Here is an 18144-nt window from a genome sequence, read left to right on the forward strand (position 1 = left end):
TCCATCCATCCATCCATCCATCCATCCATCCATCCATCCATCCATCCTTTACATGATCAATGACAGATCTGGTGCTGAAGAGGGATCTTGCTCCTCAGAGAATTGGGGGAGAAATGAAAGCACATTTATACATGGACATCTATATTTAGACACACAACCAAACGGATTTTTTTTGAGAAACTACTAAACTGCTGAGCTTCTGGTTGTAAAAATATATTTTTGAGTATTTTCTGCCAGGGTTTTGAGAGCAAAGTTTGGCAACGTCAGTTTCAAGCCTGGAGGAAAAGCTTTTTAAAAGGACTTTAATTTGGCTTCTCACCAGTCACTAAGCTTTGCCAATTCAGTCTTCCTTCAAGGTGTCTCTTAAATCTGTCCCTTCCTTGTCCCAGCCCCTGGTCTGGTTCAGTCTCTCATTACCTCTCACCTGGACTAGTGAAGAAGTTCTTTACCAGGGTGCCCCTAGTTTATCGCTTTTTCAGTCCATCCAAGTCACACCACCAGAGAAATTACCCTGAGAATTAGGAGCCACTAGAGACTTTAGGGTTCTCTTGGCCAACCCCATTCTTTTCTCTTTCCTCCCCTCCCCTCCTTTCCTCTCTAGCTTTTCTCTGTCTCTCTTTTCCTCTTCTTTATCTATATCTCTCTTCTCTTCCCTCTCTCTCTCTCTCCTCCTCTCTTCTCTTCCCTCTCTCTGTCCCTTCTCTCTCCTCTCCCTTCTCTCTCCTCTCCTCTCTTCTCTGCCTTCTCATTTCTCCTCTCCTTTCTTTTCTGTTCTTCCCTCTCCTCTACCCTCTCTCTGTTTCCTCTCCTCTCTTCCCTCTGTCTCTCCTTTTCCTCTCTTTTCTCTCTCTGTCTCTTCTTCCCTCTCTTCTCTTCTCTTCCTTCTCTCTCCTCTCCTCTCTCCTTTCTTCCTCTCTTCCCTCTTTCTGTCTCTCCTCTTTTCCCTCTCTGTCTTTCTTCTCCTTCCCTTCTCATCCCTTTATTTTGTTTTCCTTTTCTTTTTTGAACTGGGTTTATGATTTTATTGGTGTTGGGAACTCCCAGTGAAGGCTGTCTCTCTACCAGTGCAGATATCTGTTCTGAATTTGATACTCTTGAGACTTGTCTGAGGGCACTTAGAACCTTGCCCAGGGTCACCCAGTCAGTGTAAGTCAGAGCTAAGACTTGAACCCAGGTCTTTTCAACTCCCAGGCCAGCTCTCTTCCCAGAGAATTCCATACTTGGGCCAAGTTGAGTGCCTGGTCAAGAGGAGAGCCAGCTGGCCCCTGACTCCGAGTTCAGATGCTGCGGTGAGCCTAAGTCAGTGGAGTGGCAGCCTCATTTATTTAGTGCCACCTGTATGCAGGGCTCAGGACCCCATGTGAGGGATGGGGGTGGGGGGAGGTTCACGGTGGAGGAGAAGCAGCTGACTCATGGCTTTGCACAGTTCCGAGGTCAGTCACAGTAGCAGCTGCTGAAAGCGAGGGAGATGTCAAGGTTGGCCAAGCATGTCCTGTGCGTTATCTCCCTTCACACTCCCAGCTCCTGGGACGAGTCACTTATGTCTCTGGCCGCCCCTTTCCTCATCTGTAATTGGATCCACACTTAAGATAGGCCACTGTGGTTGTAGAGTAAGGGTCCAATGTCTCTCCTGACTCCACCCTCCTAACTACACTGTTAACTCCCTGTTTTCTGCCCCCCACATTTCTCTTCTTCATTTGGCTGGCTCTGACAGGCCCATCACAGTGCCGCCATAAACCCTGGGATTCAAAGAGAGCCAAGGTTGTCTCAGTTTTAGGAGAGGGAATGAGGCCTAGAGGAATGGGCAGAGAGATCTGCCCAAGACCACACAGCGAGGGGAAGGCTGGATGTCGTGGTGGAAAGGGAGTTGGCTTGAAGGGATGGGGGGGGACACTGGGCAGGCCCCTCCCTTCCTATGGTCCTTGGTTTCCCCATCTATCAACTAGGAAGTGCTCCAGTCTCTGATCTCTGTTGGGATGGGGATCCTCTTGGAGTGTGGGTCCCAGTGCCTCTCTCTTCCTCTCCTCTCTTCGCTCCCTTCCCTCTTCTCTTCTCAACCTAGAGCTGAGCCTTCCCTGAACCACGTCTGAAGGAACAGAGGAGGACAAAGGAAGCCAAGACATAGAATTAAACTTACCAAAATAGGTTAGAAAACTGAGTTCATGCACCTCAGGTGAAAAACACTTACTCTAGACAAAATGTCTTACAGTTTTAGGTAAAAGAGTAGGGCAGTGGTGTCCTTGCATGTGTATGTCCATGCATGTATGTATGTGCATACGTGTGCATGTGTGCACTCATGTGTGTGTGAGTGTATGTGTGTGTGTCTGTGAGTTTGTGTGAGTGTATGTGTGTGCATATGCATGTGTGTGTGAGTTTGTATGTATGTGTGTGTGAATGGTCTAGGTCTTTAGCTGAATTGAATGGGGAGGTCAGGGGCAGGAAAGCTCATTGCTGACTGCTGCCATCTTGCAAGGGGGCTTCCTGGAAGGGGTGGTTTGTCCAGTGCATGGCAGCTTTGGTTGTTGACCACTCCCCTTTCTTTGTGTGTGCTTCTCGCTTTAGCTGGGGGATCTCCTATAACGACAATATCATCTACTACCATGAATTCCTAAAAGCGCTTGACAACTTAAAACCTGTCAAGACTCATTCCAGGGAGAAGGAGGAGAGCCAGACAGTAATCTTTTCGGTGCTGGCTCCCGACCAGGCCCTGAAGAAGATGAAGGAAGTGGTCTTGGCAAACTACAACGCTTTCTTCAAGGTACTGCCCTGCCCTGCCCTCCTGACTGTCTCCATAGGTGCTTCTGGGTTTCTTAGGGCATTGCCCAGCTCTCCCAGTGACTCCACTGTCTTCAGCTCTCACACTGCCCCTTCTGGGCTCCTGGACATGCTCCATCCCCCATGTCCGTGGTGCTCCGTGGCTTTTAATGCTGCTTCCCTGGTGAGGTAGATGGGCCAAGGGAGATTGTAACCATTTGACAGAGAAGAAAATGGACTCCAAGAAGGGACAGTAGAATGTCCAGTGTCTCAAGGCTGGGAAATATACTCAGGACTGACAGAAACACTTTGGTGACATAGATTAGCATATATAATCCTTCATTTTTTTAAACGAAAAGAATCACAGCAAAGTGGGTGGAGCACTGAGCTTTGTGGAATTACAAAGATCTGGGTTTGAATCCTGCCTCAGAGCCTTACTAGCCATGTGAACCTGAACAAGTCACTTCAGTGGCTCATAGCCTCAATCTTGCTTCCTTAAAATGGGTGTAACACCAGACCTTAGCCCTTGGGGGGCTGTTGGGAGGATCCAGTGAGTGATGCATGTGCAGTGCCTCATCAAGGTAAGCTATTACTGTCAGTTTACAATTAGGATATTGAGGCCAAGACCCAGTGAGGGGGATGGGGCTCACTGAGCATCATGACTGGTGAGGGCCAGAACCGCTCCAGCCAAGGGCGCTTACCTCACCCTCCTGTGCTTTCCAGGAGAGCCAGGTGGATAGGAATGGTGTCCCTCTCCCCTGGCCATGACAGTCTCTCATGTCTCCCCTCTGCCAGGGCCATAGCTGGTGACCATGACCAAGGCAGGAGAAGGGGCTGGGGAGCCCCTGAGAGACAGAAGGCATAACTGAAACAAATCTGCTTGGAGCAGGAAGAAGAATTGAAGGGCTAGCGATTTCAATGTGTTTAGGAATTGTTGTTTGACTGCCTCTTAATTAAATTGTTCGCACATCCCATCCCTTGGCGAAAATGCCTAATGGTGTTGGATGAAGGTAGCCCCAGAGCACTCCCACTCCCACAGGGACTCACAGGTCTGGTGCCACTGGGGGGACTAAGTGCCCCTGTCTGCTTCTCCTGGCCTGATTCCTGATTGGACTCCAAATCCAATTCTATTTACTGTCTCTCTGGTCCCTCCAGAAGCCAAAGAAATGGGAAGACCACAGTATTCGGAGTAAAAAGGTCTTGGTTATGTCCCTGGCTTTGCTGTGTGACCTTGAGCAATGGTCACTTTCCTTCTCTGGGCCTCAGTTTCCTCGTCAGACTATCTTCCATTTAGATCTCAAAGTGATTTTAAAAAATATTTAATTTAAAAAAGGTTTATACCTTAAATAACATTTATTTTAAGACATTTTTGGGTTCCTGATTCTCTCCCTCCCTCTTGATTTTCCCCCACCCATTAAGAAGGCAAGCAATATGCAATCCATTATACATATGAAATCATGCACAACATATTTCCATATAGATTTGCAAAAAAAATACCAACAAAAAATGTTAAGTAAATGAAAAAGTCTGCTTCAGTCTGCATTCAGAGATGATCGGTTCTCTTTCTGGAGGTGGATAGCATTTTTCATCATGGGTCTTTCAGAACTCTCTTGGATCATTAGATTGATCAGAATAGCTAAGTCACTCACAGGCGATTATTGTACACAATCTTCTTGTTACTTTGTACAGTGTTGCTCTGGTTCTGCTCATTTCACTTTGCATCAGTTCCTGTAAGTCTTCCTAGGTTTCTCTGGAAGCATTCTGCTCATCATTTCTTATAGCACAATAGTATTCCGTCACATCACATACCATTCCCCAGTTGATGGGCATGTCATCAATTTCCAATTCTTGTTCTCCACAAAAGAGCTGCTAGAAGAATTTTTGTACATGGGGGTCCTTTCCCCTTTTTCTTTAATATCTTTGGGATACAGACCTATTAGTAGTATTGCTGGGTCAGAGGGTATACAAAGTTTTGTAGCCCTGTGGGCATAATTCCAAATTATTCTCCAGATTGATTGGATCAAGTTCACAACTTCACCAAGAGTGCATTAGCGTCCCTTCTTCTCCACATCCCCTCCAACATTGTCATTTTCCTTTTTTGTCTTATTAGCCAATCTAATAGAGTTGTTTTAATTTGCATTTCTCGAATCAAGAGTGATATAGAGCATTTTTTCATATGACTGTAGATAGCTTTGATCTCTTCATCTGAAAGCTTTCTATTCATATCCTTTGATGATTTGTCAATTAGGGAATGACTCTTGTTTTTATAAATTTGGCTCAGTTCCTTATATATATATTATATATAATATATGAGGATATATATATCCATATATCAAAGGAACTTGATGTAAAAATTATCCCCCAGTTTCCTGCTCTCTTTCTAATTTTGGGTGCATTGGTTTTGTTTGTGTAAAAACTCAAAGTGATCTTTCTAAAGCACAGTCTGACCCTGTCACTCCCCTCCTCAATAAACTATGATGGATCCCTATTGCCTCCAGGTTCAAATTTAAAATCCTCTGCTTGGTGTTGGTAGCCTTTCCAACTTTCTGAGCCTTCACTTCCCTCCCCACCACATATTCTTTGATCCAGTGACACTGGCCTTGCTGTTCCTTGAACACGATTCTCCCATCTCCCAACTCTGCACATTTCCTCTAACCTTCCTCGGTTCCTGGAATGCTCTACCTCCTGCCTTCCCTGTCTTCCTTCAGGTCCTAGCCCAAATCCCACTCTCTTCTACTAGACTGGGAGTGATTTCTAGAAGGACGGCTCTTGATTCCCTGCCTTCCCCCATTAACTCTCTCCAGCCTATCCTGTCCACATCGTCATCCCTAGTTGTTTTGCATGCGTGACTCCCATTAGACCATGAGCCCCCAAGAGCCGACACTTTCTCTGCCTCTTTCTCTGTCCCTGGCACTCAACGCAGAGCTTGGCGCACAGTAGAGCTGATACTGGTGACTGTCGGGTTGATGTGTGAATGAGCCTGTTGAGCTCGATGACATGAAAGGCTCTTGCTGGCGCTAGATTCGGGATCCTGTCCTGACTGACAGCTTTTCTGATGTGGTTGCTTTCCTCCATGGAGAAGATGGCCACTTCCTCAGGTCCCTAAATGCGCTCCTGTCTGTGCTCAAAGAGCTGGGTACAAAGAGAAAGTCCCGGGTATCCATTCTCCTGCTGCTTTGGAAGCTTCCCAGCCCAAGGATTCCAGACCCTCAAGGCAGCTTAACTGCCATTTCTTTCGGTAGAGAGATTCTCCTAGAGGGCCCGTGTTCCCCTTGGCCTGGTCCAGGTCTCCTAGAGAACAAGCCTGAGGGAAGCAAAGGACTCATCCACCTTGGCCTGCCCAAATTCAGGCACTTGGGAGGGTTCAGCCTGAGATTTCCGAAGGTTTCTGGTCCCAGTCAGTTCTGGAGCAGCTTGCTCAGCCTGCCTGGGTGCAAACTCAAGGTGGGTCTGGCTTCCGGCATGGCCAATGCAAGGCATTGACTGGTATCAGGAGACCACTCAAAACACTGACTGGTATGAGGGCACTCCTCCAGGTGACTGGCCTCTTAGAGCTGGAAGGGGCTCTGAACACCTTCCAAGAGTTCATGAGAGCCCTGAGGGGGGCAGCCCCAGATCCAGGCTGCCCCCTCCCAGGGGTCTCCAGTGCCAGCCTTTGACTTCCCCCTTCCCCTGATCCATGCTGCTGCCTCAGCCATTACCCACACTAGCTGATCTTCCCTTGGGGCCCAGGAGCTGGATTCTTAAACATACTTTGGTGGCTATATTTCAATAGAATTAATTTGTAATCTTTTTTTAATGCATTTCAAAGCATGATTCTGAGAAGGGTCCCAGAGGCTTTACCAGCAGAGGTCCACGACACAAAAAAGGTTAAAAATCCCTGACCTAAAATTAAAAAGTAATCCCAGAGCCCTTGTGTTTGGACATTAATTCTTCAGGCATTTAAGAAATTCAGTGAATTCCCCTATCCCCCCAGCCTCGGCTTACTTACCAGGTTTCTACCTGAAGGCAGTTAATACACCTGCCTATTCTAGCTTCTGGAGAGCTCCCAGGAATCTCATAGTGCACTGTTTTATTACTCCTACCTTACAATTGGGGAAACTGAGTCATCATTGGCCCACAGTCCTGTGGTCATGTCAGAAGTGGAAGGTGGCCTCAGTCCTCTTGTCCCCTGAGTCTAACTCGTAGTTTGCTTCACACAGCACCCCCTGCATGAGTTCTCATGATGGCTAATGCAAAAGATGATTCTTGGTAAGATGGGTCCAGCTTGATAATACACCAGCTGTCCTCCTCTGGGGCGAAGGGATGTACTGAGGTTAACCTTTGCTGAACATGACTTTATGGGGGCTTCCTTTTTGGAATGTGGTCCGGCATTGTGGAGAGAGCACCAGACTTGGCACAAAGTTTGGACCTTCCCTCTGCCCATCACTGACCAAGTGACCTTGGCAAAGCTACCTCCCTCCTCTGTAAACTCTGGGACTCTATAGAATTGTGAGCTATTTTTATAAGCAAATAAATATTCCTAAAAAATCCTGACATGGGATTAACTTCACAGTGTATTTTTACATGTCTCAGTCCTCCCTTGGAAACAACGTTGAGAAATATTTCTGAAATCTGTCCCTGCCTCTGACAGGTCTGCATCCTTTTTTTCTTTGCCAGGCATTTTCTGCGTATGATAAAGAAGATACGGGCATAATCAAAGCATCAGATTTTGCACAGGTCATAAAAGATTTATGCCTTAAGCTCAAAGACTCCCAATACACTTATGTGCTGAAGAAATTAAGACTTCATCTCAACACCCACATAAATTGGAAATTTTTCCTCCGGAACTTCCCCTGTTTCTTTGAGGAGGTAAAAATGTCAATGAAATGTGCATCATGTTTGTCAGAATACTTTTAATGATTGTTTAAAATCTGAGAGGATGGACTAATGACACTAGGGAATTCTTGATGAAAAATGGTCAAGCTTTCACGTGGACCATTAGAAGGTGAATGGGCATTCTTGGTGGTAGTAGTAGGGTTTTCCAAGACGTCTCTAGTCATGGGGTCTGGAGCCAGAAGGAGCCCCCAAGACTAATAAGTTATCCCCTGCCTAGTATTAGGAACATAGGACTCCCCAATCTCTGAATAAGTTGGCTCTTAGAATATCTATTGCTTCATTTGTGATCTGCATTAAAAAAGGGACATGTGACTGTCAGTGGTTATACATAGTGTTCGAACAATTAGGAGCTAGCCATTGACTTTTTTTTTTTAAAAAGCTTTACTTTTCTATTTATTTTTAACATACTTTTCTTGTTTAATTTTGAATTCCAAATTCTCTCCCTTCCTCCTACCCTCCCCCACTCATGGAGGAGGTAAGCAATAGGGTATCAATTATACATGTGAAATCATGCAGAACATTTCCATATTAGCCATATTGCAAAAACACAAAGGCAAGGAAAATACAGAAAGAGAGAAATGGATGCTGCTGCCTCGGAGCTCCTCAGCTCTCTCCGCAGGTGGAGGGGGATGTTTCATCGTGAGTCCTTTGGTGTTGTCATGGATCGTTGGATGGGTCAGAGTAGCCAAGTTAACCTTTGGCCTCTGCTCTAGGTGGCAGCACAGGTCAGGGAGGACGGAGGACAGGGTTGGGATTCCAGCTCCAGCACGGATGACTCCATGACCCTAGGCCACATCACCTGATTTCTCTGTCTTGGTTTCTTCTTCTGTAAAAGGAGGGTAGAATCTGATCTGATGTTTAGAGTATTGTCTGGCATGAAGACAGTGTCCTGGACTGGGGACAGGGCAACCCCTGGACAAGTCCCTGAATCTTTCTGAACTTTCTACAACAGGCCAGAATGATTCAAGGAGCTGGGTGCAGTTAGGTCAGCATGTCAAAGACCCATATGGGAAGAGACCTTCAAAATCACAGGTGCTTGACAGCGACCATGACCTAATCCATGGGTGGCTATGTCTGGAGGATGGACAGAGAGGCTGACTGGCCTCGCCTTCAGGACTGGCTGGAAAGTCAGGAATTCAGGACAGCCATTGGTGGTACTAGTGGGACCCTAGGAAGAGATGGTCAGCAGACAGCCTGAAGCCTGGATGAGGGGTCAGGGCAAAGATGGAGATGTGGACGTTATCTGAGCATGAGCAGAGAGGATAAATGGAGAGAGGGAAGAAGCAGGTCGGAGAGTCTTTTAGGGGCCCTTCACATAGAGGATGGGGAGATAAAACTGTCATGGGGAAGAGAAGGCATTCAGAGGAACCAGGAAAGTGCAGTTAGGGGAAGAGTGAGATGTGAGGAGGCAGACTGGAGGCAGAACAGGCCACGGGGGGCTGTTGGCAATCCCTGTGAGGACAGGCTCAGATCACAGCAGCACCACCGATGGTCACATGGAGACCTAACAGGTGTCACTAGCGGTGCCCAAGGGCAGCTCTGTGTGAGGGTGGAGGAGGGACACCCCCAAGCATCCCTCAAAATCACTGACTTGCAGCCTGGGAATAATGCACAAATTGGGGAAATGGAAGACACCATTGGCTTGGGAAGCTGCAGCCATTTGGAGAAGTAAAAGGAGGTAAAAAGCATCCTCAGGTAAGGCCTGGAGAGGATTGCCAACTGCATCCCCAGCTGTCCTCCCTGGGGAACAGGAGGTAAGCAAAACAGTTGGAAAGCAATTACCCAAGATCAGTGCTGGTGATCTGCCCCCGCAGATGCAGCCACAGTGGGGGGCTCTGCCACTCATTCTCTGTGTGACTTTTGTGAGCAGCCGCCTCTCTCCAGCCTCAGTTTTCCTCATATGTAAAGTGGGGGTGATGATCACACTTGCCCCACTCACTCCAGGACAAATTGGCAGAAGAGAAACCTTATGATCCTTAAAGCTGCATTGCACAGTTGTGCCCAGATAACGAGATGGTGGATGCAGAACCTCCCCTAAACCCTCATCTTGTGCAAAGGTTAGCCACTATGGTCATTCTTGCCAATAGCAATAAATCCCAAATAAGCTAGGCTGTGGGGGAGGGGCAGATCCATTATTCTGGCATTTTCTTTTTTATTATGTACATAACACAAATATTTCTAAATTCTCCTCCTTGCTCCCCCCTCCCCCACCCACTGAGAAGGCAAGCAACATGATATCAATTAGACATGTGAAATCATGCAAAACACATTTCCATATCAGCCATATTGCAAAAAAGTAAGAAAAACAAGGAAAGTGAGAAAATTATATTTCAGTTTGCACTCAGAGTTCATTCGCTCCCTCTCTGGAGGTGGAGAATATTTTTTTCATCATGAGTCCTTTGGAATCGTCTTGGATCATTGCATTGATCGGACCAGGCAAGTCCTTCCCAGTTGATCATCATTTGACATTGCTGTTCGGGTGCACAGTGATCTCCTGCTTCTTGTCACTTCACTTTGCACCAGGTCATAGAGGTCTTGCCATGTTTTTCTGACATCTCCCCCATTGTCATTTCTTATAGCGCAATGGTATTCCATCACAACCATGTGCCACAACCTCTCCAGCCATTCCTCAGTTGACGAGCACCCCTTCAATTTCCAATTCTTTGCCACCACAAAAAGAGCTGCTAAAAATATCGTTGTGCACACAAATCCTTTTCCTTCTCCTTTGATCTCTTTGAGATACAGACTGAGTAGTGGCATTTCTCATTCAAAAGGGATGTGTAGATTTATCGTACTTTGGGCATAGTTCCAAACTGTTCTCCAGAATGGTTGAATCAGCACACAACTGTACGGACAGTGCATTAGGGTACGACTTTCCTCCATCCCCTCCAGCATTTGTCATTTCTGATAGGTATGAGATGGTACCTCTTCAGAGTTGTTTTAATTTATATTTCTCTAATCAATAGTGTTTTAGAGTATTTTTATATGATTGTAAATAGCTTTGATTTCTTCTGGAAACTGCCTGTTCATATCCTTGATCATTTCTCAATTGGGAGTGGCTCTTATTTTTAGAAATTCAACTCTGTTTGTTACATATTTGAGAAATGAGGCCTTTATTAGAGAAACTTGCTGTAAATTTTTTATATTACTTAATTTTTTAATTTTACAAATGAAGTTTCCCTGATTATCTGTTTTAATTAGGTTTTTTGTTTTTTGCTTTTGCGTTATCTGAGATCATGATTGCTGTCCCTGCCATTTTTATTTATTTCAGTGGAAGCATACTAGATTCTGCTCCAGTCTCTTACTTTGAGTCTGTGTGTGCCTTTCTGTTTCAGGTCCATCTCTTGTAAACACTATATAGTTGGATTTTTGTTTCTGATTCTCTCTTCTATCTGCATCCATTTCATGGATGAGCTCATCCCATTAAAGTTTCTAGTTATCATTACTGTGTTTCCCTCCATCTCATTTTCTTCTCTTTCTTCTTCTCTCTCTTTTTATCCAGTCCCTCCTCAAAAGTGTGTTTTAATTCTGACCACTGTTCCCTTGATCTGCCTTCCCTTTTATCATTTCTTCCCGTCTCTTTTCTTTCCCTTCCTATTTCCTTATTGGGTAAGATAGAGTTTTATATCCAACTGAGTTTATATAAATATTCTTCCCTCTTTGAAACAATTCTGATGAGAATGCAGTTTAAGCATTGCCTGCCACCTTCCCCTCCATTTCCCCCTCCACTATAAAAGCTCTTTCTTGTGCATGTGAGAAAATTTGCCCCCTTTCTACTTCTCCCTTCCTTCTGTTCCCAGTGCATCCCCCTTTCTCATCCTGCCTTTTATTTGAAGATCATCTCAATTAATCAACTCATACCTAACTGCCCTGAAAATGATAAAGTCCTCAGGAGTTACATGGATCATCTTCCTATATAGGAATGTAAATGGTTTAACTGTACTGAGGCCCTTATGATTACTTGTTTATATTTACCTTTTCTTGAGTCTTGTGTTTGTCAAATTTTTTTAATTTTCTACTCAGCTCTGGTCTTTTTATGAGGAATGCCTGAAAGACTTCTATTGCATTAAGTGTCAGTTCCCCCCCCCCAGAAGGATTATACTCAATATTGCTAGGTAGACTATTCTTGGTTGTAATCCTAGTTCCTTTGTCTTCTAGAATATCATATTGCAAGCCCATTGCTCCTTTAATGTGAAAGCCACTAAATCTTGTGTGGCTTCATGATATTTGAATTATTTGTTTCTGGCTGCTTGCAATATTTCTTCCTTGACTTGGGAAGGCTGAAATTTGGCTATAATATTCCTGGGAGTTTTCATTTTGGGATCTCTTTCAGGAGGTGATTGGTGGATTCTTTCAATTTCTATTTTGCCCTATGGATTTAAGATATCAGAGTAGTTTTCCTTTATGATTTCTTGAAATATGATGTCTAGGCTCTTTTTTTGAATGCAGTTTTCAGGTAGCCCAATAATTCTTAAATTATTTCCCCAGGTCAATTATTTTTCTAATGAGATATTTTACATTTTCTTCCATTTTTCATACTTTTTGACCTTGTTTAATTGTTTCTTGATGTCTCATAGGGTCATTAACTTTTACTCACCCAATTTTAACTCTTAAGGAATTCTTTTCTTCAGTGAACTGTTGCACCTCGTTTTCCATTTGGCCAATTTTGTTTTAAAGGAGTTCTTTTCTTCATTGAACTTTTCCAATTGGCCTATTTGGCTTTTTCAGGAGTTCTTTTCTTCAGCATTTTTTGTGCCTCTTTTACCATGTTATCAATTCTCTTTTCATCATTTTTTTGCACCATTCTAATTTATTTTCCTACTTTTTCCTCTACCACTCTTACTGCTTTCTTTAATTCTTCTAGAAATTACTGTTGGACATGGTTTCAATTACCATTTTTCTTTGAGGCTTTGTTTGTAGCTGTTTTTAACATTGTTGTCTTCTGGGCTTGTGTTTTGATCTTCCCTGACACTATAGTAGCTTTTTGTGGTGAAGCTTTTTTGTTTGTTTGTTTTCCCATTTGTTGACTTCTCATTTTCAATTTCTTGATGTTGAACTTTATGTAAAAGTTGGGCTCTGCTCCTGTGGTTGGGAGAGGGCACGGTCCCAAGCTTCAGACTTTTTCATGCTACTGTGTTCAGAGCTGGTTCTCAGACTTTGCAAGTTTTCAATGCTTCCAAGGTGGTGCTATCCTGGGAGAGGCATGGTCACTGCTTTCTTGTCCTGTGCTCTGGAAGGGCTCCTACTCCCCTGCAGCCACAAGTGTTAGTGCTCTTCTTCATCCTGAAACACTGATCAGGGTCTCTATTCCTTCTTGATTGATCCCCAGAACTGTGTATGGGCAGTAGAGTTACCAACCAGTGCCAGTTGCACCAGTGCCAACCAAGGGCCCTCTGCAGTCTGTTTCTGACCAGTTGTCTGCCTCCCTCACTGTCTCTGGGCTGAGAGCTCCTGAAGTTGCTGCTAACTCACCAGTATACCTGGGCTCCACACAAGCCTCCACCCTGGTGCCACAGACTTCCCCTTTGGACCTTCTAAGTCTTCTGAGGCCAGAAAGTTGTCTCACTTTGACCTTTTATGGGCTCTGCCCCCCAAAAATTTGACACGAGGAGATATTTTAATGTTGTTTGGAGGGGAGTGTTGGAGGAGTTCAGCCGGGTGGCTGCCTTTGATCTTGGTTCTGCCTCTCATGAATATTTTGATATACAATTTTCTGTTTTTCTTTGTGTATGAAACTGTGACCTTCTGTAATGGGCAGTTGGTGGTTTCTGATGAACTATATCCCTTTTTGCAAGGTCCCTTTTCTATGCCCCCACCCTAAAACCAGAGACCTAGAAATGAATGTGTTTCTATCAAGAATATTAACTTAAGCAGCAGGGTGGCTAGGTGGCATAGTGAATAAAGCACCGGCCCTGGAGTCAGGAGGACCTGAGTTCAAATCTGGCCTCAGACACTTAACAATTACTCGTTTAACTCCAATTGTCCTGCCCCCTCCCCCATCCAAAAAGCAAAAAAAAAAAAAAAAGACTATTAAGCAACACAAGATAGAGGAAAGAACTGGGCTTGGCAAAGACAGAGGGCCTGGGTTTGAATCCTGACTCTGCTACTACCTGTATGATCTTGAACATTTCACTTCTTTTCTTGGATCCTCAGTTTCCCCTATGACAATGAGGGGATTGGGCTAGCGTCCTCTAGGGTCCCTCTACCTGTGGGTATGGCTCTAAGATCCTAAATCCTCCCTAGATCTTCCGATGAGCTGGAGTCCTCTCGCTAGCTTTCTGGGTAATCCCCGGGTTCCTTGGGCAGCAGGAAGACCATCTTATTTCCTGGGTCTTTTCTCCTTCCAACATGAGCATCCCACCCTCCTGTTCTTATGCCAGGGTCTGCTTTGCCCCTGCACCTGAAGGGCCCTCCTAGAGCCTCTCCATCTGACTTGCAGAGGAAGCCTTCCTTCTGTCTTGTCCACAACAGCGGAATGTGAACTCCTTGAAGGCAGGCCTGGCTTGCTTTTTTCTAGAGCTTAGCACAGTGCTTGGCCATTGTGCGTGCTGAATAAATGCTGATTCATATGTTTTTTCCATGTCTCCCATGTTGCTAGGATAAACTTTCTGAGGACAAACTCTGTGTGTCGCTCCCCTAGCTTAAGAGCCTGCAATGGCTCCCTATTGCTTTTTCATCAAAGTCTAAAGTTCAAGAAATATCCTTTAAATAGGATTGAGTTGGATTCTTCATATAGACAGTGGGTGAATGGCCCAGTGGTGGATGGGCCTCAGACTTGGGACTTCTGCCTCCAAATCCAGGACTCTCCTCCTACACTACAGTGGAGAAGTCAGTTGAATTGCTTCCAAAGAGAATTTCCTAAGAAAGGTGGGTGGGGATGGAAAAGAAAGACAGAGATGGGGAGAGACAGATAGAGACAATGACAGAGACAGAAGGAGGGAAGGAGAGAGAAAAGAGAGGAGGAAGGAGAGAGAGAGAAAGACAGAGACAGAGAGGAGAGAGAGAAAAAAGGGAAATGAAGGGGAGAGAGAAGGAGGAGAGGGGGAAAGAGACAGATAACAGGCAGATGGGGAGAGACATAGAAACAAAGACAGAAGGGAAGGAGACAGAGAAACAAAGAGGAGGAGAAGGGAGAGAGAGATGGAGACAGAGATGCAGAGATGGAGAGCATCATTCGGCTGGGCAGGAGCTGCCCCTATTTACCAGCTGCTCTGTACTGCCATAACCACAAGCAGATGCCTCTTGTGTGATGGTAGAATTCAGTGAGGTCCCCAGCCTCAATCCAGGGATCCTTTTCTTTTTTTTTAAGTCATGACCCAGCAGAAACCCATTTCCAGCCTCTCTACTTTTCTTTCAATTTTATTGCCATGGAAGTAATAGGCTTTTGAATGAAAGCATCCATTCTGTCCTTGGGGTAATTAAATGGCTCATAGAATGTCAGAGCTGGCCCAGAACAAAAAGGCCCCATGCACTCTCGTTCCCATTTGGCAGATGAAGAAACAAAACTCCAGGAAAGGTGGATTGAACTGCCCTTTGAGGTGTTGGAGTTAGAAGGCAGCAGGGCTGGGATTTGAACCCAGGACCCCAACGCCACATGGAACCCCTGTGGTATCACAGTCCAGCCCCCAGGGGACCAATGAGAGAAATGGTTGCTGTCATTATCTCCGATTTTTTAAAAGAAAAAACACAGCTCTGGCCAACAGGCTGCTGCTACAGGGTTTGGGCCCCCTCTCCCCCTGCCATGGAGATAGGGCTTTTAGAAGGGAGCTTTCCCCCTGAAGAAGATCCCATAAATCACCTCGAAATGTTTATAATGTTGTATTGTCCTCACCTCTTTCCGTGCGTCGCCAACAGTGCTCCTTAGATTTGCTTTTCTTTTTCCACTGTCCATGTATTTTTAAAGAGAGTGAAAGAGGACAGGGAGAAAGTTCCTTTCTGGAGGGGTAGCCCCAGAGACGGTTGTGAGCTAGCTGGAGTCAGCTGTGCCAGAATGCCGCCAGGACAACCTTCTGAGGCTGAATGCTCCTGATAGGATGTGACTGATTTAAAGACCCCTCAAGGTCTTCCTTGCTTCCAGAGTCCTCTGCCATTTCCCTTCCTTCTCCCCCAGTAGATTCTAGAAGGGTGGGACTATATTTCATTTTTACACCCACAAGACTTAGCACCAGCATACAGTCGGTGCTTAATGAATGTTTACTTGATGGACTGATTCAGAGGAGGACCTCCAGCTAGCAAGGCGTCTCTTCTCCAGGCCTTACTTTCCTCCATAAAATGAAGGGGGTTGGACCAGATGGGCTGATGCAGGCAGGGGAGTGCTGGAGCCAGCTCCCACCAATAGAAGCGCCCATTGGGAAATTTTCAGCGTGAGCATTTACACCTTGAAAGTCACGAACATCACAGATCGGGACTGAATTGTTTTGTGGGTGTCTAGACATGATGTTAATAATGCAGATTAAATTGAAAAACATGTCACGCATACGAAGCTGGTTGTTAAACATTTGCCAGCACACCGGGCTGAGGGTTCTGCCAGGTTTATGACTTAGGACACAGAGAAACCCAATTCCCTTGGACAAATCCCCCCCCCCCTTCTCCTGGCCTTGGTTTCCTCTGCTGTCAATGATGAGCTTGGGCTTGTTAAGCTCGAGGGTCTGTTACTGCTGTGAAATTGTGATCTGTTCATTGGAGCTGTTTTAGTTCTGATCCTTCGCTGTAACCTAGGGCAAGACTCTACTACTTTTAGACTTAATTTCCCCCTTTGTAAGTAAAGGATAATCATGCTCAGAATCCATGAGAAGGAATTAATTTCAGTGGTCAGCTAGTGGGATCCATACTGAGTGGTCTGGCTGGATGCCTCTGATCACTCACACTGGGAATTCTTCCTTCCATTAAAGCCTAATGTTGTTCTTGCAACTGGCCCTCATCACTCTGTTCATCCTTCTTTCTTCAGAGCCCTGGAAGCTGTTGTTCTGTCCATCCCCCTCCTTCTTCTTCATCCCTGTCTTCTCTTTTCCATGCTAAACACTCACAGTTCCCTCCATTCATTCTCATGAATTGGGGTGTGGTCAGTTCTTGCATTATCCTGGATGTGCTCCAGGATTATTCTCATCAAATTTGACCCCTAGTTGAACACAGCACTGCAGACGTGCCCTGTGACCTGAATTCGATGGCTCAGCAGCCTGTATGACCTCACTTGCTCTGTGCACTGCCCCTCAGTAGAATCTAAGACAGCCGTGGCTTGCCACTGTTGAGTCCCTGAATTTCCAGCCCAGATCTTTTGGATCTGCTGTCTAGCTAGGCTCCCCATCTTTTATTTGTGAAATTGATTTTTTGAACCCAAGTATAGTACTTTACATTTGTCCCAATTAAATTGCATATTATTGGAGCCAGTCCATATCTAACCTGTTGATGTATTTTGGGGATTCTGACTGCCATCAACACGTCTTTTATTCTGTTCCTTTTGAATAAAGATACAATGGCACATTCTAGTGGGGAGTCCCGTCCTTGGGGAGCACAACGTGCTGCTTCCTCCTGAGATTTTCCTCCAGGAGTAGGGAAAGAGGGAGTGAACAAGTATTTGTTAAGCTCTGCTCTGTGCTAGGCATTGTGTTAAGCATCACACAATTATTATCTCATTTGATCTTCACAAGGAAACCGAGGCAGCAGATGAGATGATTTGTCTAAAGTCATGCAGCTGGTGTGTGTCCCTGGGCTCCCTGAGACAACCCCCATCTTGGCTGTGGATGAGAATTTTGTGCCCCTCAAGGAGGGAGTGTGGTTAGCATGGCATGATCAAGACAGTGGAGTCCAAGGGCAAAGGCCCTGGAGGGAAGAGTGGTTTCATCTTATCTCTGTCTCTTGTTTCCTGTGTAACCAGGACATCCCACTGAAACTTTCCCAGCCTCAGTTTCCTCTTTTGTAAAATCACACACTCCCTTTCTCACAGTGCCAACTTTCTGTGCCATGGAGATGAGTTAGCATTGTCCTCAATGCTCCCTTCTTCTTGTCCTTTTTTATTAGTAGGAATGAATGCATTTCTTAGTAAGCATTCATTATTTCCCTTGCATCTACTACATTGCTTCAACTTCATGAAAACTGTAATGAGTGGCATTGTTGCAAAGTGGATAGGGAGCTGGACTTGGAAGTCAGCAAGACCTGGGCTTAAATCCCACCTCAGACACTTACTGGTAGAGGGACCCTGGGCCTCAGTTTCTCTGCCTGTAAAATGAAAGGTCTGACTGTGGTGGTCGGCTCTAACGCCAAAGGCCAGACTCAGTGGCCGAAGGGGGATAGGCGCCCTTCTACCGGCTGACAGAAGGATGATGTCAGGAGCAGCTCGGCCCTTCCTTGTGGACTAGCAAACCTGCTGAGAGGACCGCTGACTGGCTTCCTGCTAGCACTGCCCAGACACTTTCTTCACAGCTCCTTGAGGAGGACAGACCAGATTCAGAGAAGGCAGGACTCACAGAGGCTGGTCAGCCCATTAAGTCCATTGAGTTCAGGGGCTGCTGCCTT

General features: G+C 45.5%; 1 protein-coding gene across 1 annotated transcript in view; it reads left to right on the forward strand.

Moving 5' to 3' along the window:
- EFCAB6 (EF-hand calcium binding domain 6) overlaps positions 1-18144 on the forward strand; it is a 195544-nt gene that overhangs the window by 156219 nt on the left and 21181 nt on the right. Inside the window, exons 25-26 of the mRNA XM_069102833.1 lie at positions 2563-2758; positions 7414-7605. Coding sequence (XP_068958934.1) covers positions 2563-2758; positions 7414-7605 — 388 coding nt within the window. The remainder of the gene's footprint in view (positions 1-2562; positions 2759-7413; positions 7606-18144) is intronic.

Source organism: Petaurus breviceps, unplaced genomic scaffold (assembly GCF_028583685.1).
Source record: "Petaurus breviceps papuanus isolate PSGF00001 unplaced genomic scaffold, PetGlider_PUasm1.0 558, whole genome shotgun sequence".
Classification (NCBI taxonomy): Eukaryota; Metazoa; Chordata; class Mammalia; order Diprotodontia; family Petauridae; genus Petaurus; species Petaurus breviceps.